Source organism: Nuphar pumila, chromosome 1 (assembly GCF_984573655.1).
Source record: "Nuphar pumila chromosome 1, dmNupPumi1.hap1.1, whole genome shotgun sequence".
Classification (NCBI taxonomy): Eukaryota; Viridiplantae; Streptophyta; class Magnoliopsida; order Nymphaeales; family Nymphaeaceae; genus Nuphar; species Nuphar pumila.
Window position 1 is genome coordinate 20064331 of NC_143249.1, and position 27225 is coordinate 20091555.

Sequence of the window (27225 nt, forward strand, 5' to 3'; positions counted from 1 at the left end):
CTTTATGAGACTTGTATATAATATGTATGCAAAGATTAACATATGCACGGTTGTAGTTGAGCCATGGTTGCTAATCTATAACTCTGAAATTCTTCAGAGATTCATTCATGATAAAAAACATATTATGATGCGTTGAATTGTATTGATACAAATGTTGCATTTTTTTTGAAATGCACATTATGATTCATAAATGTATACTTCAATTGTAAATTCATGCTATTCGTATTATAAACATGATTATTTTTTAAAATTCATATCAATGCATATTACATATCATGAAAAAATGTATAGGTATTGACCCAAAAAGTATAACTTATTATAAATTTTTGGCATGTTGCATTTATTATGAAAATGACATGCATTGAGAAAATATTTTTAGAATGATAAGAAAAGTTGCACTAATGATTTGGAGTTTGTCACATTGAAAACCATGGATGAGTGAGTAGGTCAAATGTGAACTAACGTCTACACCAATCCCATAAATTTTTCAGTGGTCTATGTGAGGGGGAATTCCTAATACCAGGTAGTATGGACAAATATCCCTACAAGGATGAAAATCGTAGATTCAAGAAACCTAAAGGACAATGAATCCTTGTACCTCAACCATGATTGATTAGGGAGATGAACTCGATTGACAGAGCTGGATAGTCTAACCATGTACATGTGTGTTAACAATGATATTATTATTTATCAGAAAAGTGATTCCTTGATGAAGGAATTGTGGACACTTGGTGCATGCACAAGGGTAACAACAACAACAACTACGCCTTCATCCCAAAACAATTGGGGTCGGCGATATGAACCAAAAAAGAAAATCATTATGGGTCTTCCACATGAATCCTTCTCCTCCAATCATTTCTATCCAATGCCATGTCCTCGGTGAGGTTCAAAGCATTCATATCCTTCCCTATCACCTCCATCCATGTCTTCCTAGGCCTACCCCGACCTCTTTTAACTAATATATTTTCCCATTTCTCCATCCTTCTAACTGGAGCATCATTAGGTCTTCATCGAATATGTCCAAACCACCGTAAACAATTCTCTCTCATCTTATTTTCAATGGGTGCAATGCCTACCTTCTTACGTATCTCCTCATTCTGAATCTTATCTTTTATTGTATTTCCACACATCCATCTCAGCATACACATCTCAACTACACTCATTTTTTGAATATGATGTCTCTTGGCAACCCAACATTCTGTACCATATAGTAAAGCGGGCCTAATAATCATCCTATAAAACTTTCCCTTCAACCGCAATGGCATTCTACGATCGCACAACACTCCAGTTGCACTCTTCCATTTCATCTACCCAATCTTTATCCTATGTTTTACATCTCCATCAATTTCTCCATACTTTTGAATGATAGATCTCAAATATTTGAAATAATCATCCACCGGTATTTCTTGCTCACCAAGCTTCACTACACTCCCATCACTACTTTGTTGCTTACTAAATCGACATTCCATGTATTTTGTCTTACTCTTACTCAACTTAAAATCTCTTGCTTCCAATGTTTGTCTCCATAATTCAAACTTAGCATTAACCTCAACTCTAGACTCATCAATCAAAACAATATCATCAGCAAACAACATACACCACGACACAAGGGTAAATATAAAAATGAATTTTTGAATAAACGTCTCCTGAAAGTTTGAATGAGTGTAGTTTTGATCGAGTTAGTGGTGCCTCAATTATTAAATCAGGATTGTCACTTCATTTGTGAAATGTTTGCTAGCATGACATTTAATACAAAAGAAAATTAAATTGAAAGATAATAATATGATTCATGTATATAGGATAGGCATGTAAATATATTATTATTTATTTATTTAAATACTTAATTTGATTATGTAAACAATTTTTACTGATTGTTTAGACTAAATTATCTTAGTTATACATAACTCATAAGGGATTGTGAGATGCAAGCAATCCCTTATGATCATTCAATTAGTTGCAAATATTTAGATTTAGTTTAGTTAAAGAGATTGCTATGTGAAATAAAATAAGAATATGTATTGATAAATGCATGTCTTAATTGTGATTGAACATAAATACATAAAGAAGATGTGTTTTATGTATGTATATTGTGTAATATCACATATGAGAGGCATGATATATTTTATAATTTTATACATACCCGAAAGAGGTTTACTAGTATGTACTTTGACATAAGTTGTCTCACTTATTTTTATTAAAAAATTTCAGGTTCACATAGATGAACAAGCGGATGCTACAATACACGATGACTCAATTAAAATTTTGGTATAGATAAGGTTGATTTGAACTCTCTATGAGTCTTTGTATTTTTGGTTTATATAAACTCTAATATTTATTCAATGAAATAAAATATTTTTGAAATGATTATTGTGCTTTGGTTTTCAACCTATGACATGTTTGAAGATCAAAGTAAATTTTGTATTTTAAAAATAACTTCCTCTACGTTTAAAAAAACTGTGAAAATTTTAAGTATATGAACATTTTGGGGCGTTATAAATACTACCAACAAAGTCATTACCAAGAAGCAGGCTGAGGAACACTGGTTGGATACCACAAAGAACCCTAAAAAATTATGCGAAAAGAGCCTTAGGGTGCGATGTTTCATTTTTTATACTATATTGTTTTGCACATGACATATGCTCAAACTTTGTCAGATATGTGCAATGTTCTGAAGTTTGAGAGTAACACGAGGTTTACACATAATTTTATGCGACCTTCGTGACATATTTTTAGAATTATGTGTTTTCTTAAAATAACTCTGACATGTATTTTTAGTGATATTATAATTATCAAGAAAATATATCGATTATTATACCTACATAAAATGTTAGGTATCCAAATGAAGTGAGGATAACTACATCAAGCACACAAGCAAGAAGGGAAGGTAAGAGACGAAGCCATTTAGATGCATGTTCTAGTTGTTTGTTACTTTGCCTCCTAGATATAAAGAAGATCAAAGTGAGACATGGGTCAAAGCAATCGGCCTTAATTGTAGGAGTGGGGGGTGGGGGGGAGTTCACTTGATAAGGAAATAAAAAAGTCTTCATGGGTTTAGTGGTCTTATAATCTCTAGGTGCTCTTTTTGAATCTTGAATAAGTATTAACAAAATAATTTTGATGATACTATTGCCTTTCAGTTTCATAATTTTCTCTTTATCCTTATATGTCAAAATTCCTTTCAAAACCAACTATTTTAGATTCATGAGCACAATGTTTGGGTCCAACCCATAGTATGACCCGAATTGACACTAATGAGAGGGTTAGTGGGCAGTTAATGAGAATTAGTGGGGTAGCGGTCATGTGAATGTGAAGGGGTTCACATTATGTAACCACCCCCTTGTCCTCCATTATAAATAGGAGGCTTGCCCATGTCCTCGTAACTTCTATTTTAGTTCAAGGTCTTGCTCACCATCGACTTGAAGGCCTGAGCTCATCGTGGGCATCGATAGGCTGAGGAGAACGCCGAGCACCCGCACATCACATCGACTATGACGTCTACTGGTATGTCTTAAATTTGCATTCCAGTTTTGATTTTGAGAATACCCCAACACACAATTCATTTGTCGGTGCAAAAAACTACATGATATACAATAGAAATAAAATATTTTATATAATGTTAATATTTGCTACTATCGCCATGAGGTACACATGCTTCAATCTTTGTTTCCATTGTTTTGATTGTTTATCATGAAACTAACCTTACAAATATGATACCAACGGGGCTCCCGTTGTCTGGTAGGAGCAGCTAGTGCAAGTCACCTTGTGTTGGGACTTTGCAGGTTCAAAACTCAATGGTATAGTTGTTTAGCTTGTAGGGGTAAGCCTAACCCCAGCTTGCCTTTATAAAAAGAAAAAAACTTACAAATATGATCTGTATTTTTTGCTTAGTTGGAATCAGCTATTCGATTGTTTGATTACCACATGAAAGCAAGGTTTTGTAATTCTTGAAAAATCAGTGGCGTACATTGTGTGGCATTTTTCCAATTCACAAAATGAGTTGGATCCAAGAGCCTATCCTTAGCATTCGGACAATGCCGAATCCATCTATGGGGTTCGGTTGATCCAAAACAACCTGTGCACGACATGATGTCATGGATCCATGGCTAAAATACTAAACCTATATATATATATATGCGAAATAAATTTTTTTTGCAGCATTCAACATTTTGTTAGCTACTCAGCCTTGACATCATGATGAAATGCATTTTGTAGAAGTTGATATAAAGGAGATATTTTCATGATAGTTGTGGCCATGATTGGGATTTGGAAATACATGCTTCAACCAAATTCTATCTTGAGTAGCTGGCTGTTTCTCAAAGAACAGCAAATTGGGTGACAGGGAAGGGAGTGGATGGGCAGATATACTTGAACTAATTGAACCTGGTTCAAAAGTCATTCTAGAGACTGGTAGAGCAGACTTAATGGCAAGAATTTTAAATTTTTGGAAGGAATGGACCAAGGCCAGGAGATTCCTAATGAAGTGATAATTTTTTTTTTATAGTTTTGATAGAATAATTGTACCAAAAACAAGGTGTAACTCAAACTACATAGCTCGCAATTTAGCCAAAAATTTTTGACATAATTTTTAATTCTTTTTCGACATAATTGCTCGTAATTTAGCCAAATTGGCAATAGGGGTCTGCCTAATCCCAGCTTGCCTTTCAAAAAAACCCTAAACCGAGAAAAGAGAGATCTTACAAAAAAATATGGGTTGGACATCACCATGAACCGGATCGGATCCTTGACCCACGAGCGTCCCTGAGCAGGTGTCAATAGACGGGGATCAGCACCTATATCCATTTGAAAAGTTCCCAGCCAATTAGCCGGTGAGATCCAGTTTTAGGATTGTAAATCCAAGATCCAAACCGTTTACATGCAAAAGACTGACAAACCTTTAATCGGATCTGTTCCGATAAAGTTTTTTTTTCCATCCGTATCCGAAGCACACTATTCAATCCTAATCCGAATGGGCTCCCCACATCTGATTATTTCGAACCAATAATGTCTGATCCGGATCCGAACCGTTTTACCTAGCTTCCCAAAGCGATTCCTCACTCCCGAGAGAGAGTGAAAGAGAGAGAGAGAGAGAGAGAGAGAGAGAGAGAGAAGAAGAAGAAGAAGAAGAAGAAGAAGAAGAAGAAGAGAGGACGGTGGAAATGCTGAGGTTGGGAAGATGGGCGTTGCAGCATCATCGCCAGAAGAGGCGGACAACGTTGGCGGCCGGTTTCTCTTTGTGGGCGAGGCCCGATCGAGGCGCCTCACTCGTCCCCGGCGGCAAGAAGCAGAACGACAAATCCGAGTGGTGGGTGATCGACGGGGAGATGCACGAGATTGGCGACAACGTCCCGACGCGGGAGAGGTTCGCAATCCCCAGGGACAACCTTCCCAACAAGCGCCGAAAGCAGATGCGGGAGCAATTCATGAGGAGAACCCGCCTCGTCGTCAAAGAATCGGTAGCACCACCACCCACCACCCATCTCTCCTCATTCGTTCACTCTCCTTTTCGAGACTCCTTTCGAGTTTTTTCGCCTTCTCTTCGTATTCTTGTTGCCTCATTTGTTAGTTTTGATGGATTTATACATAGCTTTGATGATTCCTCTGAAACAGGAAGGACTCATGCTCTCCTGCATAAGGTTTCGATTGTTTCTGAATTTGCATAGAAAACTAGGATTTTTACTTGTTCATTGCTGCGTTGATGCTGTTTATTGTCGCTTCTTCTTGTTTACGTGGTTAGCTGGAAGAGGGTATCTAACATGGAGGTCTCCAAGTGGATGCCTGGTTTACTTGATGTCTCATGTAAAGTGTTGGTCTGTTAATCCATCATTCTTTTCTTGGTTGTGCTTAGAACCATTGGGGAGAAACCAAGAGTAGCAAAATTAACAGAAAGCACTTCCCCTCTATGTGAATCACTTAAGAAATTCAACAAACACTTAGTAGGCACAATCACATAAACCCTTAACTACACTAATTTGTGTGCGACCATATCCACCAAAGCAAACATATAGTGCAAGCAATGCAATATGAATATCAAAGCTCAAAGAAATCAAAACAAACGAAAGAACACGGCGATTTGCGTGGAAAGCCCTCTTCAAAAGAAGAGAAAAAAACCACGGGGCCACCACAACAAATCCCTTATGTGAAATCGGGTTACAATGTTTTTTTTCTCAAGCTCTCAAGCATGAGGATACAACCTTCTTGCTTACAAGATTCCCCGTTATGCTCTCTTGGTGGTCTCTCTACAAAAATAGGGGACTTAAGACTATTAAAACCACCACTTAAAACATGAACATAAATGTGCCTCCATAAGTCAAACTCACATTTCTCTCCACAAAAAGGAACTCAAGAGGAGGTGGACCACCCAAATGAGGATGGACCCAACCCAAACCCAACAAGAACTTGATATAGAGGAATTGAGGCCTTTCCAAATTTCACCACCTTTGATTGTTTGGTAAGGCACAACTGGTTTTTTTTGGTCTCTCAGTACTTTCTTGGAATGTAACCAAGTTAAATTTTGTGTCAAATGACATTGTCTATCTAGATTTTTTCTGTGTCCATATAGATGGTTGGAAGTATTGTCTGGATAGAGGTCGCTATGGCCGTGGACACGTTGGGATCAGTAGAATAGCTTGAGTGTGCATCAGGGAGATTTGCACTAATTGATTTCATTGAGAATTTGGATACACTTAAACAGAAATGACTGAATCCGTATTATTTTGTTATTGGAAAGAGAAAGATACGTGACATAAGTGGCAACAATGATATTGTTCAGTATAAAAAAATTAACATTTCTATTTCGAAGGGAAAACCCTTCAAATATACACCTAATAGGACAAGAAGGATGCCATGGAAATATAAATTATGGTTCTTGATTTCCGTCAACCCCATCTTGTTTGTTTGATGCTATCAATGTCATCTTACATAATACTAATAAGGGAGGTCTCGGTTATAAGGTCATCATGGACAGACTTGTCATAGTTTTTTTTTCCTTACTAGTTATTTCAATTGACACCAGCATATCATAAAAAAAGACATACCGGTCAGTATCTTTGATGAGGACATATTTCATCTTCCTTTTTTATATGGGAAAGAATAATTCTATTTGTAGGCTTTACCAAGCTCATCCCAAGACTAGACAATAATCGTAGTTTTTAAAAGTCACAATTAATGCCTAGTCCAAGAAATCTAGAATGGAAGAAACTATAAGCATAGTTTAGAGTCAAGTCTAAACTCTGTGTTAATATATAAGAAATAAATAATTTTAAGTGATGCAACTATAATTAACGGAATATTTGCTAGTCAATTATAGCCTAACTAGCTCAAAATGAATGATGTGCTTGACACACACCAATGATTTCACTTATATTAAACAGAATAATAACTAGAAATGTATATGTTGATGTGTACAACATCTAAGTGAAGAATGGTAATGAACAGACCGAATAAGTTCTCTGTTGTCTACCCAAAGCAAAAGAAAAATATGCACTTATAGAATGGAACTGAATCTTTTGTGCAAAGAGCACATCAAACCTGAATTAACTAGGATGAATTCTCATTTAAACATGAATACACACCATAAAAACTAACATTATAAGTTCACTAGGAAACAACAAGAAATAACTATTATTATGATGTTTCCATATGACTTGCCCTCATCTAGATTAGAGTTGTTGATGCACAGGTTAGGTTGGATTTGAACTTTTAACTCTATTAAGTAAATGCATCATTTTGGAGTGGTCATTGTAATGCTGCCCTAGCTGATACCTGCTCAATCCGACATGAGGCAATTCATAAGAGTATCATGTAGCCTGTAGGACTCAAACTTGTACCTTCCAGGTCATTGAATTAAGATTTTCCACTTTATGCTACTCCAAAGGTTTTGTAATGCATACACTATATTTAATATCAAATTGGGTTCCCATTTTCCTGTCTTTCAGATTGATCCACTGTATACTGGTCTCTGTCTCTCTCTCTCTCTCTATATATATTGTGTGTGTGTGTGTAATTGATGAAATGTTAACATAAAACCTTCTAGCGTTAATTTTTTCCTCTTAATTTGGAAGGAACATGAACCTTGGTGCAAGCGATATATGGAACTGTATCAAGAACTCAGGGAGAACTGGGAAAGATTGTACTGGGATGAAGGTTACTCAAAGAAAATTGCCCAGGATCATGCCAATTATGAATCTGAAGATGATGATGTAGATTTCTCACCAAATAGGTCAGTCTTCTATATCATATTTCTAAATTCTTCTTGGCTTTGGAATTATGTATTAACTTGTCTTATGTTGCTGTTTTTTTCCTTCATACTGTCAAATTATTGTATCCAAAATAATAATAAAAAGGTTAGGGCATGTGCAGTTTTTATTGTGATGCTTTTCTGCATGGGGTCTACTGTTTCCAATGTGGTTTTGGAAAAATGAGTTACTTGAAAATAACTAAAACCAGATATTACATTGATTTATACTTTACTTTATCAGATAATTCAACTGTTTTTGGGGTTCGCTGTTAAGAGTGGAGAAATGTTTCTTTTTTTCCCTTTTGCAATTTCCAATTTCCAATTAGAGTTCTAATTGGTTTAGTGTTCTTTTTCAGGGGAAGGAATTTTCGTGCTGACCAGATTCAGGTATCTCCGCACTTAGTAATGTTATGTTCTTTTATTTTTCTTATATGTTGAAATTATGTGCAAATTCATAGTAAGATTATGTCGATGTGGTTATAAGTAAGAATTTTAGGTACTTATAATATGATTCCCTTTCATAAGCAGTGGTTTTTGTATCTCATCCCATAACAGGATGTCTGAACCATAATGGTGGTTTCCCCTCATATAGAAAAGGAAAAAAAGAATTTGAATGGCCACACCTTATTGAATATGATTGAAAACAGATAAAGCTACAAATCCAATTTTAAACTTTATTTGGCTTTTCTAGTGACTTTTTTCCCCTTTAGTAGGATATATGCTTTACTGTGGAAATTGTAAGAATTTTAAAGACAATTCCTTCCTTTCTTTCCATAGAAATGCATGACTAATCTTGTATGTTATGCAAAATTTCCTATTTTAGATGATAGTTTGGCATCTTTGTCTTTTGTTTTATGAATAAGAGGGAGGCGGGGATAGGTAAGTTCTGCTGACTAATGCACATAAGGAAACTGTGAGCTAATTAAATTTTTTGAAAAATAAACAAACGAAAGATAAGAAGTTGAAAGTTTGTTCATAAAATTATATATATATATATATATATATATATATATATATATATATATATATATATATATTAATGAGGAAGGAATCCACCAAGCTTTTGGACATAGTGGATTTGCTGACCTGGGAGGTGAATGTTTACCATATCCTATTTTGGTTGTCCATCAGTGTCAAACCCCTCGGGTACCCTTCCCTTGCCCACCAGAAAAGTCTCCCCATCACTTCAGACCCCAAGTGTACTCTTCACATTCTTCAACTTGAATGCTTTAAGCTGACCCACCTAGCTAGGTGTGGGGAGCCCTTGCAAGCTGTTCATAAAATGGTTGACAAATGTAGGGGGAATATTTTACAAGCCAGGATTTAAACACACCCTCACAGATAGGGATGCCAACAAATCAGTTTTTTTCTGATATTTTAGTCAGATTTGGTAAGATAAAACCATATCTTCTTATAATCGAGTGTGGATATGGTTTTAATTTTTTGCTATTGAATCCGAAGGATATTCGAATCCCATTACATGTAAAAGAATCGGATTTGGAATGAGCTTTTCACCATCTGGGTCTGAATCCAACTCTGAACACATTTAGCCAACATCCAATTAGTCATATCTGGTATTGGCCACATCTGACCTGAATCCGAACCATTTATGTCACTCACAGACCCATTTGGCCTTTTTTACAGATACAAACACGACACTAGAAAGTAATGGTAGAGCCTTCTAAGAGCACATATCTTGTTCTTTGGAGTGCTTACAAAATTGGATTTTTTAAGCTTCTCTGAAGAGAAAGAATCTCACAATTTTAGGAAAATAGTAAAGCAAGAAACGTAGTTGAGTACATCAGTGTTTCACTTGGTGGTAAATTTTCTGATATCCTTTTTCTTTTTTTCATTGTTCCTAAAATCTTTTTTTTTTCCGAAATTGGTGTGACAATAGCATCAAAGATTTGGCAACAATAGACCAGGTGATACTTGGAACAGGACTGGGCAAGTGCGTGATAAATTTGAGTATGACAGAGAAAGAAGGATGAGAGAAAAAGGTTGGTGCCTCATCTTGTTTGATTTGTCTTCAAGCTTTAATTGGTCGTAATATATGTTTTCTTTAGTCTTGCATCCATCTTTGAGTTTGTTTGTTCGGAAAGAAATCATTCTTCTAAGTTTATTTATGTTTTTCAATGTTAAAGTTTCATTGGTCATCATATCCTGTTTCTTCCATGTTAGTTTTGTGTTGTGAAGCAAGTTAACTTCTAAAAATTAGGCTTGTTAATAGGTCGATTATGCAATCTGAATTTAAAGCAGTTGTGGTCTGTGCACTGGGGATCTGTTTTTGGCTATGTCACATGGTTGCGGCTGTGGATATGGGGATACGACCATTTTTATGAAGTTTCATCCTGTTTCTTCCATGTTAGTTTTGTGTTCTGAAGCAAGTTAACTTCTAAAAATTAGGCTTGTTAATAGGTCGATTATGCAATCTGAATTTAAAGCAGTTGTGGTCTGTGCACTGGGGATCTGTTTTTGGCTATGTCACATGGTTGCGGCTGTGGATATGGGGATACGGCCATTTTTATGAAGTTTTCAATATCACTAGTATATAAGGGGACACGATACATGGGCCAAAATGGAGTGTCCATGTGACATAGATTTTGGTATTTAGGTTGGACAGATCAGGTCTGGGTTGTGTTCAATAAACGGTGGTTAGAAATTCAGAGGCATCTCTTTATTAGATTTCTTTTTTTGACTAAAAAATGTCTAAAAATGCTGATTTAAATGAGATATAGGTGCGGTATGGTGGGGATAAGATTAGGTACATGAAATGCTAATTGTTCACAGCCTTCCGTGAGTGTTAACAAGTTGATCACATCTTTTTTAAGTACCTTAGTTGTTCCATATGTTAGTTCCCACCAATGGGGGTAATTAGGAAAGTTTAAAAAAGTAAAAGACGTTTATTAATTGTACTTAGGAATGTTGGCATCTTTGAATGTGTATAATGTCAAGAGCCAAATGTGGGTTTAAACTTTAAAATCTGTCATAGACAAAAATATTTGTTGAATTTGTTAAGAGAATCTGCTTGCTGCAGAGAATGCTACAAATTGTGCATATTCCAACTAAGACAAGTATATATATAATGAGTTAAAATTCATAGGTGTGGGTTGTTTTGACTCAATCTGACACCGTAGATGTGATCTACATGTTTGATTTAGTAAAGATTGGCTCTTGGATCATGTTTTTTCAACAAAAAAATATCTTTTTGAGCCAAAAAATTAATCATTGAATTTTTTATTCGCCGGAAAAACCACTTCATACATCAGAATCTGGTGATCCAAGGGCCAATCTTTGCTAAATCAAACATGTAGATCATATCTATGGTGTAAGATTGATTAGAAACAACTCACACCTATGAGTTTCATCTCATTGATACTATATGGACGTGCATAATATATATCTATATGTCTATATATATATGTCCTTATCTTGTCTTGGAATATGCATAATTGCTACAATTGTTTGTATGTACAAACGACTTAGCAAACTCCATTTTTTTTAGTTTTTCATCTTTTTTGGTCCAAATAACCTTAAGGTCGCACACGAGCCAAGTTCTAGCCAATTTTCGGCTGGCTCAGCTCATTGGGTGAAAGAGGATGTTCAATCTTGGCTCGAGCTCTAGACGAGCTTGAACAACTACTATCCATGTTTGGTTCGAATCGAGCTTGAGCTGAGCTCAGCTCAGCTTGAGCCAAACAACTTTAATTTAAAGTGATTTTTGAAATAGTGTAAAAAGTTTTTGGAAACAACAAAGAGTTGCCAGTCGAGGAAGCGGGAGCGAAAAGCGATATGGCAAGCGGAAGTGGGAAGCGAGGCACTTATAAAATTGTAGGAAGCGGTAAGCGCGAGACAACTTAGAAGCGAACCAAGAATCATCTCGGAAGCGACCTAGGAAGCAACCTAGGTAGCGAATCAGAAGCAAAGAAGGAAGCGACCTAGGTAGCGAATCAGAAGCGACCTAGGATTTTAGTGGAAAGCGAATAAGAATCGAAATGAAAGCGAAAATGTAATTATATATTTTTAATTTACCAAAAAATAAGATTTATGTTATCATTGACAAAATAAAACATAAGTATCTAAGACAATAAATAATACATTAAAAAAATTCATAATTCACAATTTCATATTCTGGTTGCAATTATTTAACAAATGCATCATGTTGCAACTTTCAAGCATTTAATAAATAATAATATAATACATCAAGAAAAAATCATAATTCACATTCCTGTTGCAACCATTTAACAAATGCATGTAAGCATTTAATAAATACTGCATTAAGAAAACTAATAAATTTGATTAAGAAGCGTACATTTTTCAATGAAAGAATCAAATGACTTGTTATTTGATGATGTGAATCTTGTGATCTCTGCAACATAGAAAATGAGAAATCAATAAACTCAGATTATATAGAGATATGTTTAAATTTTTAAGTGCACAAAACAAATTACATATTTATGCACTAAAAAAGAAAAAACATAATTTAATTTAATGCATTTCAAAGTTGAATTAAAGTATAAACTATAAGATATAAAGTTTTAAACTTTAAAGTTTAAACTTAAAATTAACATAATCCACTACTTCACTTCATCATGCAAGTTTCAAACAAAAGTACATATCACCGAAATCAAACCAACAAAACATTACAAGACCATGACAAAAAAAAGTAACATAAAAGTTTCTAAGTTGGATTACTCCAACTGCATCATCAAAAGAATAATTAAGAATTCAAGAGTTCATTTCATTGTTAACAATCAATAATCTATCATCTTTCTCTTCCCCTTCAGGTCAACAATAAATTGAGAACTTCCTGCATCATCACGTCCTCCTTGCCCTTCATGACCGTGCCTGCAGTTCATTCCTTCATTTTTTATAATGAATAACAACAACAACAACAACAACTACGCCTTCATCCCAAAACAATTGGGGTTGACGATATGAATCAACAAAGAAAATCATTCTGGGTCTTCCACATGAATCCTTCTCCTCCATTCATTTCTATCCAATGCCATGTCCTCGGTGAGGTTCAAAGCATTCATATCCTTTCCTATCACCTCCATCCATGTCTTCCTAGGCCTACCCCGACCTCTTTTAACTAATATATTTTCCCATTTCTCCATCCTTCTAACTGGAGCTTCATTAGGCCTTCGTCGAATATGTCCAAACCACCGTAAACGATTCTCTCTCATCTTATTTTCAATGGTTGCAACGCCTACCTTCTTACGTATCTCCTCGTTCCGAATCTTATCTTTTATTGTATTTCCACACATCTATCTTAGCATACGCATCTCAGCTACACTCATTTTTTGAATATGATGTCTCTTGACAGCCCAACATTCCGTACCATATAGTAAAGCGGGCCTAATAATCATCCTATAAAACTTTCCCTTCAACCGCAATGGCATTCTACGATCGCACAACACTCCAGTTGCACTCTTCCATTTCATCCACCCAACCTTTATCCTATGATTTACATCTCCATCAATTTCTCCATACTTTTAAATGATAGATCCCAAATATTTGAAATAATCATCCACCGGTATTTCTTGCTCACCAAGCTTCACTACACTCCCATCTCTATTTCGTTGCTTACTAAATCGATATTCCATGTATTCTGTCTTACTCTTACTCAACTTAAAACCTCTTGCTTCCAATGTCTGTCTCCATAACTCTAACTTAGCATTAACCCCAGCTCTAGACTCATCAATCAAAACAATATCATCAGCAAACAACATACACCACATCACATTTTCTTGAATTAATCTCGTAAGCTCATCTATCACTATAGCAAATAGGAAAGGGCTTAAAGCAGATCCCTAGGTACTCTATCGTAAGCCTTCTCCAAATCAATAAAAACCATATGCAAATCTTTGTTCCTCTCTCTATTTCTCTCAATAAGTTGTCTAAGAAGATGTATAGCTTCCATAGTAGATCTTCCAGGCATAAAACCAAATTGATTCTCCGATATCATGACAACCTTCCTCAACCTAGACTCAATCACCCTCTCCCAAAGTTTCATAGTATGACTCATGAGTTTTTTTATAATGAATATGTTAAAAAATTAAAAAGTTCAAAAACCTTAATCTAAAATATAAAAAATACATATATAGAATAAAATAAAAAATACAAGATGCATAACACATAACTTGCCTAGGTTTCCTGCTAAAAAAATGATCAATCCGACCTTGAGGAACTGATGGTCGCTCTTGTATATCTGCACTAGTTCTACTAGCTCTGTTAGATTGATTTGTATCATCTTCAACCTCATTTGTACGTATGATTATTGGAGGCAATAAAGCTCTTGACTGTGCATCTTTGATTTTGGATTTGAAAATAGTGCTTGATTGTTGTTCACTATCATCAAAATCTCTCCAACGCATATCCTCTAAGCTCAACGTATTTTCTTCTGCAATAGAAAGTTCCAGATTGATATTTCATTTTCAACTAGGTCCTTTATAATGATTGTTGCACCTTTTTATAACATGAATATAAAATATGAATGCTAGTAAATAATCATTGATAGATAAATATTTTATAATATAGCAAAACAAAAATACAACACTTTAATTATATATGTCAATTGATCGAAAATTGAAATGAATATACAATAAGGTATCGACACGATCTTCATTGAGCCTATTTCTTTTAACATTATGTATATAACTATAAGTGCTCCACACTCTTTCTGCAGAATATGTGCTAATAGGTTGAGATAAAACTTTAATGACTAATGCTCTCAACTCAGGTGTATCACCACCATAAAAACGCCATCAATTAAGGACCGTCATTATAAGATTCAATCTTGCTGCATTTCGGCTAAATCTTCCACTTCTTGTGACCTATAAAGTATAGAGAGTTCTTCATTTCTAGCAGATATGACTTCAAGCACGAGCATTACACCATCTAAGATATCATTGTCTTTTTTTTGCAGAAAAAAAAATGTATAACTATAACAAGAAAATGCAAATAAAATAATAAAATAATAAAATAATAAAATAATAAAATAATAAATTAATTAAACTTTATTAAATAGATATAATAAAATTTTTATCAGAAAAAACTCGTTTGACTCCTCCTAGTGCTGAGATCTTGAGATACTTTGACTCGTAATATTTTAGAGTAAGCATGTGAGCTAGACTATGGATGGGGGTACATTCATTCTATCCCATTTATTTGAGACAATCTTATAAATCTTTTCATACAAATCTGGTTGTCCTTTTAGATTGTCTTTGATTTCTCCCAATATGTTGTCCATGCCTTCATAAACTTCACCAATTATAGGGCTTTCCTGATCACAAAATTTGATCATCTTGTAGATGGGTTTTGTAATCATTAATGCTAAACGAACAAAATCCTAGTATTTTTCATCAAGAACAATTGTTTCTGTTGTAATAACCCTCATTTTTATAGTCTCATCAGTGCATGCTTGCTTTCATTCACTCCATCTATCTAATGTGACTGTAAGCCTCAAGCTCTCCCTCACATCACGCAAGCGCTTTAGAGTAGTATAATGTGAAGCAAATTTTGTTTTTGCAATATTTATTAGCTTCAATTTTTCATTACTTTTAAAGATTGTTAATGCTTTCGAATGATTGGTGATATACTTTGCAATTTTTTTACTTTGCAATTATGTCTCTCCCAACTAATAAAACTCATGTGTCAAATCTTTGAAGATCAAATTAAGTGTGTGCACAACTATAGATCAAATTCTGCATTTTTTGCAACTATAAGAGAAAAGACAATCCCAATACTTTATCCCTTTGGAGTTTCCATGAGATGTGCAAAAACATGAGTATATGACCCATGATAAATATTTTTGCAGTGTTTGTACATAAAAACCTGAGTTCCACCTTGCTTTCTTTGCCCATTCTTCTTTTGTTTCAATATATGATGCCATATCGATGTTGTTTTATGCGTGTTAGGTGGTTTTACTTCTGGGTCATTTTCATCATAGTACTCATCTAAGTCATATTCTTCTTCATCTTCCTCATCAAAACAATTTTCTTTTCTTTTCTCCAATCAGACCCCTTACCCTTCCCCTTACCCTTTCTGACATTTTCATTCCCAACAGTACTGGATGATTCATGCTCCAAATTGCAAAAAGAATAATTATCGTCGTCATAATTGTTGAGATCGTAGTTTGTGATGGTCATTAGTGAAGCAAAGAATAATCAAATATACCTGCTTGATAAAAGTATATGCATCAGTAAACACTTTAAAAAAGCTATTACTAACAACAAAGGATGGAGAGTGAAGAGCACAAACCATTACTCTCATAATTTACCAATTACTAAAACAAAAAAATTAGCATCATTCAAGGAGGTGAAAGATCTATGATTCTATATGCTATGATGCAGCAGACAAAATTAAAAAGAAAAAGAAAAAAAGAAAGGAAGTTCTTTCAAAAGTTTTTAACTTCCAAGTTCCAAACTAAATTTATAAACATAGACATACTGATTCAAGGGAAAGTAGATAAAAGCCTACGCCTTGAGAATGGCCAGAAATTTGCTCCAGATAACTAATCTTTTGTATTGTGTGATGTAACATAAATAAAAGAGCCATTGCATACATTAACTTAATGAAAAGCCTTAAAGAAATTCAAAGAAAATAATGATAACTACAACTATATGAAACAAAGAAATGTTGACATAACACCATGATAACTACAACCTAGCAGTTAAGTTTCGTCATATATACACTAATGAAGGTTGAATTGGCATTCAGGAAAAAAACTAAAATGGCCTTTGTTGGATAGGAAAAATAATAATGTGCAATCTTACATCATCTCTAGCGGCTTTCAAAACTTTAATTTCTAGAAAGTTTTTGATGCACAAACTACAAAGTCAGAACTGCGTAGAGTCATAGACAGTTATCTCCAAAACCGATTTGTAACAGAAGGCACTTCAGAAGTATCTTGAGTCTTGACTAATGCACTGTTACAGCAGAACAGAAGTATCTGAGAGCACGAGATGCACGCCACCGACACAGAAATCCCTTTCTCTGTTAAGACCGTGTAACAGTTGCACCCTTTTGAGTTGGGGTAATTTTAGTATGACTGGACGTTGATATTCTGTGATGATTATATCTCGTTAACAGACAAAGAAAAAGTTGGAATAATATGGTTTAGCATTGCAAGAATGGTCGTATAGTCTCCCACCTACATTTTTTTTATTTGCCAATCTACAACTTGCTGGTTCAGAGAAGCCAGCATTGCAATGTCGTGCTTTTGAGACGTATTCTCTCTGCATTTTATCTCTTTTACTTCTGGCTGAACCTTAACACGACAAAATACAAATTTCCTTATTTGAGCAGATGTTGCCTGCTTTGACTATAATACAAATTTCCTTCTTATTTGAGCAGATGTTGCCTGCTTTGACTTGTTCAATCATGCTTAAGCAGGATATCAACTGAAAGTATGGCATAAAAATTGTACAAAGCATTAGAGGCAGCATTTCTGTGGAGTCCAGCCTTGCGTAGGGGGTTTGGGCTGATGAGCCACGCTTGGGAGGTCGTCTGACCCACCACCAGCCTTCAGAATGATTTCCCACTAGGCTGGGCCGAGTGGGTGCGAGAGAGCGTGAGAGAAGAGATGGAGAGATAGAGAGTGAGAGGAGAGTAACGTACCTGAACATCCTCATCGCCGGTCGGTGGAGGTCGCCGGTCATTGGTGGCTGAAAACTTGAGAGAGAGAGGGATGAGTCAGATGAAGATTAGGTGAAAAACAAAAACCCTAAGCCCCTTTCGATAATGTTTTTTCACGGGTTTTGAAAATATCCATTTTGCCCTTATTAAGAAATTTTTTTCTTTAAATTTTTTTGGTAAACTTGTTTTTTCATGTGTTACATTTTTTCTTTAAAAAAGGGCAGACTTGTCCATCGCTCGAAGCTCGTTTCTCTTTAAAGGGAAACACGTCCCCCTTTAAAGGGAAACACAAACCCCTTTAAAGGGGTACACATTTCCCTTTAAAGGGTACACACTTCCTTTTAAAGGGTACACGCTTCCTAAATTATTCATGCGCTTCCCCACGCATTTCGGAAGCGCCGCATTTCGCTCTTCCGAAGCGCGTCTCGGCTCTAATCCAACACCTCGCCTACAAGTGACCAACGTCTTACCAATTAGGGTAAGATGCTTTCTTTGTTTATTTTGTGAACATATTATGTACTTATATAAATTCATATCCTTATATAACTCAATAAGCCGAGCCTGATCGGGTTTATCCGAGCTCGATTGTCTGTTCAAGCTTGGCTCGTTTATGAGTACCAAGCTGAACCCTTGCTCAAGCTCGGCTCATTTATATTCTCGAACGAGTTTGAGCTGAGATTAAACGGGTCGAGCCTGCAGCCCTAAATAAACCCATAGACGTGATCTATATATATCACACTCAATGAGCCTTTACGATCTTAATCCTGGCGCTTGGGCTCAGTTTGTTTAAGGAAACAAGCCTAGCTTGGCTTAATATACAAAAACAAAGGCAAGCCCTGGTATCTGACCCATGGATATGGCTATAGATATGGGGATGCAAACATTTTTTTGTAACTCTCCATTAGGAGTAGCGAATGAGGGGATATTGTACAGGAGTAAAATGGAGTATCCTTGTGGCAGCCTGGTATCATAAATGTATGGATTGGAGAAGCTGCCACTGCTTTTGGCAAGTTAAATACATTGTAGGCAGCAGCAGCAGCAGAGAGAGAGAGAGAGAGAGATCAGTTTATGGTGGGTCAGAGATGCGTATTCTCATTGTTACATGATGTTTCACCTCTTTATGGCATATTGGGAAATTGTGGCACTGTTTATGGGGCTCCTCAACTACGGACATGTTGGTTTCAGTTTTGAAGGGACTGACATCACTGTGGGAGAGGGTGGCAGCTTCTGTTCATCTTCCTTTCTGAAGCCTCCTTGATCCTTGATGTTGTTAACATATTGGTTGAGTATTCTCACCAGTCTAGCTTTCATTTCTCAAGTTCCCTTGATCTTTTGCTCCAGATTGCCTGCTTTAGATGGGCATGCACTTTCTGGCAGTCTTTCTTCTGGTATTTGAAGTTCACTAATGATATTCCACAAGCTGTTGGCCAACATAATATTACACTTTGTGGATGCCACTTTGACATAGTGACATTCTTGTGATTTTATGTTTTGCAGCACTTGCTCCAATGAACAGGGGTGGAGGCAGCAGCAGAGGCTTCAACTTCAATGACACAAATCCCAGGTCTCAGCCTTTTGATGTCAACAAGTTTTTTCCCGAGAGTGCAAGAGAATAAATTTCAGTTACAGGCACTGAGAGTTGCATCATGAGAGGGTTTAGTATCCTTTTGCATTGCGGAAAAACTGTTCTTTCCTTGAAATGGAGAAATTCAACGCCTTCTGGAGGCTGGATGTTTCCTCTAGTTCCAAGTGCCAACACCCATAAATGGAAGCAGCAATAATAGATAAAGAACTTTGCTTTCCGGAAATTAGTGAAGCAGAGGAGCTCGGTATGAGACTTTCCAGGAGAATGCTGATACGGTACTATGCCACCTATCTAGTGAAGTTCAAAGGTTCTGAAGATTAGCTTTGTTTTGCAGGCATTACATTGATCTTGTTGCTCCTCTTATGTCAAGACAATGCCTGAATTCTATAGGAAATGAAAAAAGCAAAATCTGAACAAGCGGAAAAACCACACTAGCAATGCTGATGGGCTTATATTTGGAATATGTTACTAAAGAATTAATTTGATATAACAAATGGTTTCTTGTACTTCCAATAAAAGAGTGATCTATCATGTCTGCCAGTTCCTGTTTTTTTTCTTGACTAACTGCTTTAAGAGCTCAGCTTGACTTGGGCTAATTTACTGTTCTATGCAATTTGTCTTTCATCAAATAGAAACTTGAGGACAAAATGATGATCTTGAGTTTGGGTATCAGAAATCTCCATTTCCAGATAAAAATAGGAGCTAAATAAGGGAAATCTGAAGTCAATGGCAGCTATCAAAATTCAGGAGATAGCTAGCTTATAGAGATAGAGCTTATGCTTCACATTCCTCATTGCTATTGGCCTTGCTTTCCTAAAAAAAATTCCTCAGGCTGTTGTTAGAGCTTTCCAATATGTTTGATTGCATCTCGTGATTTGGAATCACATGAAATGGAAACAAATGTGATTTGGAATCACATGAGATTCACTTCAAATATGTTTTCAAATCACATTCCGTTTCTTATTTGCATGTGATTCCAAATCACATGGCTGTGCAAATGAGATTCATTCTCTCATTTGCATGAGATTTCCAAATCTCATTTAAATGCAACCAATCATACCCCAAGATTAATTATGCTAGCTAACTGTTCATTCCGATCTCCATTTTTTTTTATGAGAACATTTTTAGAAGTACTATATTTCAAGGATATTAATGACACTAAATGTTGCTGTCTGACTAATGGTTAACTTTAAAATCAGAATGAAAGAAGCGGCCCCCAAAGCCCTTTCAATCAATATGTGAATATCAGATCTTGGACCTCTAATGACACGAAGAGACTGCACTGGCTGAAAATCAGAATGAAAGAAGCGGCCCAAAGCCCTTTCAATCAATATGCGAATATCAGATCTTGGACCTCTAATGGCACGACGAGACCTTTGCACTGACTGCTTCGAAGGATGCTTATAGTCAAAATTATAAAGTGTCTGATAGAATGATTGTCCTAAAATATAATCAGTAAAATAGTCCTAATTAGCCAGTCCAGAAGACGAAATGTCTGACAGAAAGCTTAAGATAACATTCCATACTGTGAAGCGGAAATCAGTCAGTGAAGGATGGAATTAAGAGGGCATCCAACAATCAGGACAACAATTCATAGCATCCAATTACTAGAATTACAAGGATTCTTTGTACAACACAGTAAACACGCTTCACCCTCGGCTCATGAAGATGCTCAAAAGTGTTCACATATGAGAGTTTCTTTTCCCTTGTTTATTTCATGGCAGGGAATAGCAGTCGCATGGTGTGATACCTTGAAAAATACCAGAAAAAATTCTCTGCTTCTCATGACGTAAATTCAAAGCATCTCATGTTTTAACACAATTTTTGTGTGAAAAGAAAAAGATAAAAAAAAGAGGTAAGTGGTGTGAAAACGCTTTTTAAAACAATATTTTTAATGAAAAAAATTAAGTGAAAATCAGACACCAAAATTATAATAACCGGCTCTGACTAGTGGTGGAGTCAGAGTCAAACTCGATCCGACGAATTGAACCGCAGAAAATTCAAATTTCCATCAATACCCAAAACAAACAACTCACAAAAGTCGATTTCTGGATGCCAAATTTCATCTTCCAAACAATTTTAGCCGAGAAAAAAGGCAGGGTTCGAGCAAAGAGAGGAAACGACGATGTGGGGACTCGTTCTTCTTCTTCTTCTTATTACCTTCGAATAGGAGCCGACGCCGTAGAGCTTGCCCAGCTCGAAGTCGTCTATGGTGAAGTTCTCCTGGGGCGCCCCTGAAAGCGAAGCTCGTCGGCCTCCTGACGCCATCGGAGGTCGCCTCACGGTTCTCTGCCTTCAACCCGACCTTCTGCACGAACTCTCTCTCCATCTCCCTACTTTCTCAATCATCTCTCTCTCTCTCTCAACACTCTGAGAAAAGCAGCGTGGAGAGGAAAAGAGTGTTGATTCTACTGGTGTTCTCCTTCTCTGTCATCGTTTCTTCTTCTTTCTCTTTTAGTTTGAGGGGTGGTGCCATCGTTTCTTTTCTCTCTCTCTCCCTCTCATGGTCTGCAATCATGACTGCCACCCATTGTTTTGACCCGGTTTGCATCTCCACGCGTTGAGGGGTTTGCACCATCCATCAGGCATTCGTGTGTATCACTATTAGGGTCGGACAACGGGCGGGCCGGGCTGGCTAGTGAACGGGCTTGACCGGGTCGGGCCATACCATACCTGTTGACCAATCGGGTTGGGCTTTGGCTTGGTTCAAGTCGGTCTCGAGTGTAATACAAAGCTCACGACCCGCCCGTTTAGCCCATGGACTTAATTGGGGCCAGGTTATGATATTTATTTTCTTGAGTGCATAGGTTTCTCAAGTAAAAACTTGAGAAATACAAAAAAAAGTAAGTGAAACTCAAGATAAATCCAACTTTTGAATCACATTATATATATAGAGTGATTGGAAGCTGCTCACACGTTAGGTGTTAAATGAGGGTTTCAGTCTTTTTGTTCATTTTATTTATGAATTCTGACTATACAGATGTGATCTATGTACTTGATTTTATAGAAATCAACTCTAGAACACATCCATAATGAAAACTACTTATCACAAAGTTCACGATAAGTAATTGCATCCAAACACACCTTAAACGAATCAATAACGCTAGGAAAATGCAGGAAGCCTAAGCGAGATAGAGAAGAGAGAGAAATAAGTAATTGCATGCATGCACACCTTAAACAATTTTCTCGTTTTTTCTTTTTTTTATCCTATTTGGTAAAATGAAAGAGGGACTACAGAAAAAAGAAAGAAGAACGAGATCAGTCCTAGCCCAAAAAAGTTTTGATATGCCTCTACCCCCAGGTGGAGGAATCTTTTCTATCAAAAAAGGGACATTTTAGAAGAAAAAAAAATAATTGCAGAGAGCTATTTTCTCTCATTTGGAAAAGTTGAAAAAAGCATACAATTTTTTGACTTGTATCATTTTTCCTACATCTTTCTCGCTTCCAAACGTGCCCTAAAAGTCTGGATTATTTGATGGTTATTCTATCGTAAGGACATTTCACCAATATTGATATAGAAGGCTAGCTTGTTCTGAGTAAGAATGTTAAAAAAAAAAATGTTTTTCTCATAGGATTGGCAATTATATATCATATATCAAAATTGGGGATCATAGCTGATTGGCCTTTTTTTTCTTCTTATTATTGCTTGAGTTATTGGAAATTCTATTTCCTTTTTCTTTTTTTGATAGGCAAGCTGGGGAATGACTCCCGTTGGATTCGAAACCAAGTTGAACCTCTCGGTTATGATAGTGCAACCCTACCATCCACTTATCTCATTCAACATTGTACCATAACCATAGTTTTCCATTTGAAAATGCCTTTTTCATGAAAATATTCTTTGAATTGCAAAATGCGGTGACGCTTTTAGTATGTTCTAATTATGAGAAGTTAAATGATGTTTTGTTTTTCCTTTTCCGTTAAATGTATAAAGAGAGAAAAAGATATAGAGCCTACATGTCCAAAGATAAGGGTCTTTTATACTCTATTTAATTCTTGGCTATCATTTATCATGAAAGAATTTTTCTTCTGGTTTGTAAGTGAGGGTCTTGGCTCTAAAATTTTAAACATAAATAATTTTTTTCTTTTTTTGCATGATATGAAAGCTGGGGGTTAGCCCCCATGGGATTTGAACTCGAGTTTGAACCCCTCAATTATGATAGTGCATGCGACTGTGCGACCGACCATACCATACCATACCATATCCCGCTATCTCATTCGATATTGCACCATATATAAGCATCATTTTCCTATCTGAAAATGCCTTTTTCTCACGAAAACATTCTTTCAAATACAAAATGCAGTGTTGCTTTTGGTATATTTTCATTATGAGAAGTTAAATGATGTTTTTCTTTTTCTTTTTTGTTGAGCTTATACAGAATGAAGAAAATACAAAGCCTACATACCCAAAGATAAAGGTCTCTTATCCGCTACTTAATTCTTGCTATCATTTAACATGAAGAATTCTATAATCTGGTTTTGGATTAAGGATCTTGGATCGTTCCAATTTTATGGGATTTTGGTGATGAAATGTGTTGGAAAAACAAGCCATCTGAATGAAATCCTTCTTGTGGCTCTGATCTATGTACTCAATGTAGGGGATATATATATAAAAGATCTTGATATGTCATGTGGTAAGCGGAGTCCTGTGCTAATATGAAGGCCCAGGTTCAAATCCCTCTGCCACATGGGGCTTGAGAGATATCTGGTAGGGGTCTGCTTAACCCAGCTTGCCTTTAAAAAAAAAAAAAGATCTTGGATGTGAAATTTTACACATAAATATTGCTGTACTAATCTCTGTCAAAGCTAACCAAACTTTTTATTGGTTTAGGTGGAATAAGTGAATCTTTCAAGTTTAGAAGGCAATGAATCCACCATATCATATCATTTCCAACTAACCTACTTCTTGGGTAATAGTCATTTTACACTCTTGTACAACTCTCATGAGAAACAAATAATTAACTAGTTTTAGTTAGGGAAACTTGAAATGCAAAAGTTCCTTAAACATCATATCCTTTTAAACCCAACTTAAAAAAATAAATAAATTAGAAAGGGGTACTTTTGAGTGCAGCCAATGAGTATGAATCAAAAGGACATTGATGGAATCTCTATCTCTTTGCAAAAGTTGTAGACATTAAATATCCAGCATGTGATAGCTCCACTCCTCTCTCCAATTATTGGTTATCCATGTGAATATGGATTGGTGAAACTCAAAAAAAGAAAAAGAATGGGACAAACTTTTGTGGAAGGTCAGGATATAAAAACATAACTTTGGAATAAAGTGTCCTCAAAGTTTAGGAGACCCTATGGGTTTACATTCTTTCAACCCCTATCCATCTTGACTTTATTTGACCTATCTTTAACCTCACAACCAAAGGATACAAGCAAACATATTAACATTATTCTCCCAAGGAAAATGACCAAACATTTCCAAGCATCTCGTAAAGGTAGATAGGCTTCAACTTCATGTAAACCACATGTGAGGATGGAAGGACTGTAAGGAAAGGGGATAGACCCAAAGGGACGGGGATGGATAGTGTGGTCACCAATTATTTGATGAACGAATTGCTAAACCCTACGTGACATTCTTGCTTGGAGACAAAAATTGGCATATCAAAACTGTTTTTTTTATGATAATATCATCATGCTTGTTATTAGGTTGAAGGCAACAAACAAATAAGAAGTTTTATTGGTTACTACCTACGTCACAAAGACACAGACACAAACTGAAAGTCGATGCAAGACACGAATTCATAGATTTAACTTTTGACATGAGGACACAAACTTTTTAGCTACTTGATGGATTAAAAATATATTTTAGTTTTTAATTTTATAATTCAAAACATAATTTAAAACTATTAAAATTGATTAAAAACTGTTAATCCAACCTTTTTAAACTTCTTCAAACTCAATTTTTTTAGAAAATTTTTAATTTTTTTATTCATTGCAAAGTTTCGTATGATTCTCAAAAGTAATGTTTCAACGAGTACATTTATGACCACATTCCAATAATTTCAAATACTCGATGGCTCATCTGAGCGCAAACATGAGCATATATTAGCCTTCCAGTATCAAATCCAATACAGAATCATTCATAGACACATCTTGATTGAGGTTATTACTCTAAGAATCTTCACACGTAAGGAAAATGACAATTGAGGAGTTACATAAAGATTTAAGATTTTAAAATCATATGTGCAACCATCATATAAATGAAAAGACAGAATTCATAAGGATTCTCATTCTAAAATATTATAAGTCATTAAATGTAAAGATTCAAAAATAATAGAGTTTAATTGTTTACTGTAAAAAAATATCTACACTTCCTAGGGATCGTAATAAATAAGAGTGAAGCCTTCAACGGCACAACAACTCACACTTCTCTTCAGTCCTTCAGGAGGTTATTTATAATGTTATAGGCCATCAACCACTTGCCCGTAGAAAACCCACAACTAAACTTGAAAAATACATATAAAGTTTGTAATGATACAACAAAAGTGTAATTCCTATCATTTATAAAATGAGAGTCAAGAGAATCCACATCCAAGCATTCACATAACATACATTTACATTCATAACCATTCATTCCATGACATTCATAATTGTATAATTCAAATCCATAACATTCATAATTATATTCATTCACATTCATGACATTATATGTTACATTCATTCATATACATGACATATATTCATAAAAATGAATGACAATACACAATTCATACATATTTTCACAAGTATAATTAGGTCAAATCTCATTTGACCGTAGCCAGCATAAAACGCACACATGCTTCTCAAACAATTCAGGACATCAATGTCCTTCACAAATATATCATATGCTTCTAAAAAAAACACATATTACCAATAGGTCGAAGTCTCATTCAACCATCTCAACGTACTTGATACGTGCATGCTTTCAAGTGCAATAAGATATAACAATCTATGAAAATTTAAATATTCTCAAAAGAGCATACCCATGTCCAACTCATGACTATGATATGCATTATTTCAATTATCAAATTCTCACATTCTCAGATAAGGCACTCTTGCATTACAAGATATATAAGAAACAAACCTTAACTCAACCTTTCCCGTATGTCTCACACACACAAGCACCTTACATGCATCAAACAAGTTCGTAACTTGCATCAACAAGTCTATCACATGACCTTAAACATGTCTTTTTAAGTTAGATGTACAATTCATATGCAATGCTATATGCAAACATTAACAATTTTTACATATTTACATATATATATTTATGCATATGATAACAATGATTCTAAAAAATCTAATGCATTGTTTCTCTTGATTATTCAGACTCATCTAGTACAAAAGAGAGTATAGACTTCTAGAAACAACCACATGAGTGTTTATTATTTTGTATATTTTAATTATCCTCCTATGATTTAACTGGTTCTTTTTGTGCGATTCAACCCTGCAATGCAGCAGTTGGAAGAACAAACCTATAGTCCCAGGTTTCGGCCAACACCAAACCAATATCGCTAGCTAAAATCGGGCATGCATCTCTAATTTTGTAGAGCTGTAGTACTATCACCTAGAACTCATTGGTAAACCTGTTTCCTAACCTCCATGGGATATAGACAAGAGACACCTCCAGTCCTCCAAAACTCAATATGTGTCACGAAGCTTGTATCATCCTTCATAATTCTTTCAAGAGAACAAAAAGGTTGAGACAGACTCAGCCATCTCATACGATCGGGATGAAACCTAGCCATCTCTAAGAGTCCGGCTTCATCGATAC

At 35.6% G+C, this 27225-nt stretch overlaps 1 protein-coding gene across 1 annotated transcript; it reads left to right on the forward strand.

Moving 5' to 3' along the window:
* The first annotated feature begins 5110 nt into the window (after window positions 1–5110).
* Window positions 5111–20004, forward strand: LOC149848259 (uncharacterized). Its single transcript, XM_090010841.1, has 5 exons — window positions 5111–5453; window positions 8061–8218; window positions 8593–8623; window positions 10134–10236; window positions 19376–20004. Exons 1-5 carry the CDS (start codon window positions 5157–5159, stop codon window positions 19492–19494), a joined length of 708 nt encoding a protein of 235 aa, XP_089866967.1. The 5' UTR covers window positions 5111–5156; the 3' UTR covers window positions 19495–20004.
* Window positions 20005–27225: the final 7221 nt, after the last annotated feature.

What these genes read in the sequence shown, in the direction of transcription:
- LOC149848259 (XM_090010841.1), top strand. Translation starts at nt 5,157, where the DNA reads ATGCTGAGGTTGGGAAGATGGGCGTTGCAGCATCATCGCCAGAAGAGG. An exon ending in GCCTCGTCGTCAAAGAATCG is followed by an intron (nt 5,454 to 8,060) that starts GTAGCACCACCA and finishes TTAATTTGGAAG; the next exon opens with GAACATGAACCTTGGTGCAA. An exon ending in TTCGTGCTGACCAGATTCAG is followed by an intron (nt 8,624 to 10,133) that starts GTATCTCCGCAC and finishes GTGTGACAATAG; the next exon opens with CATCAAAGATTTGGCAACAA.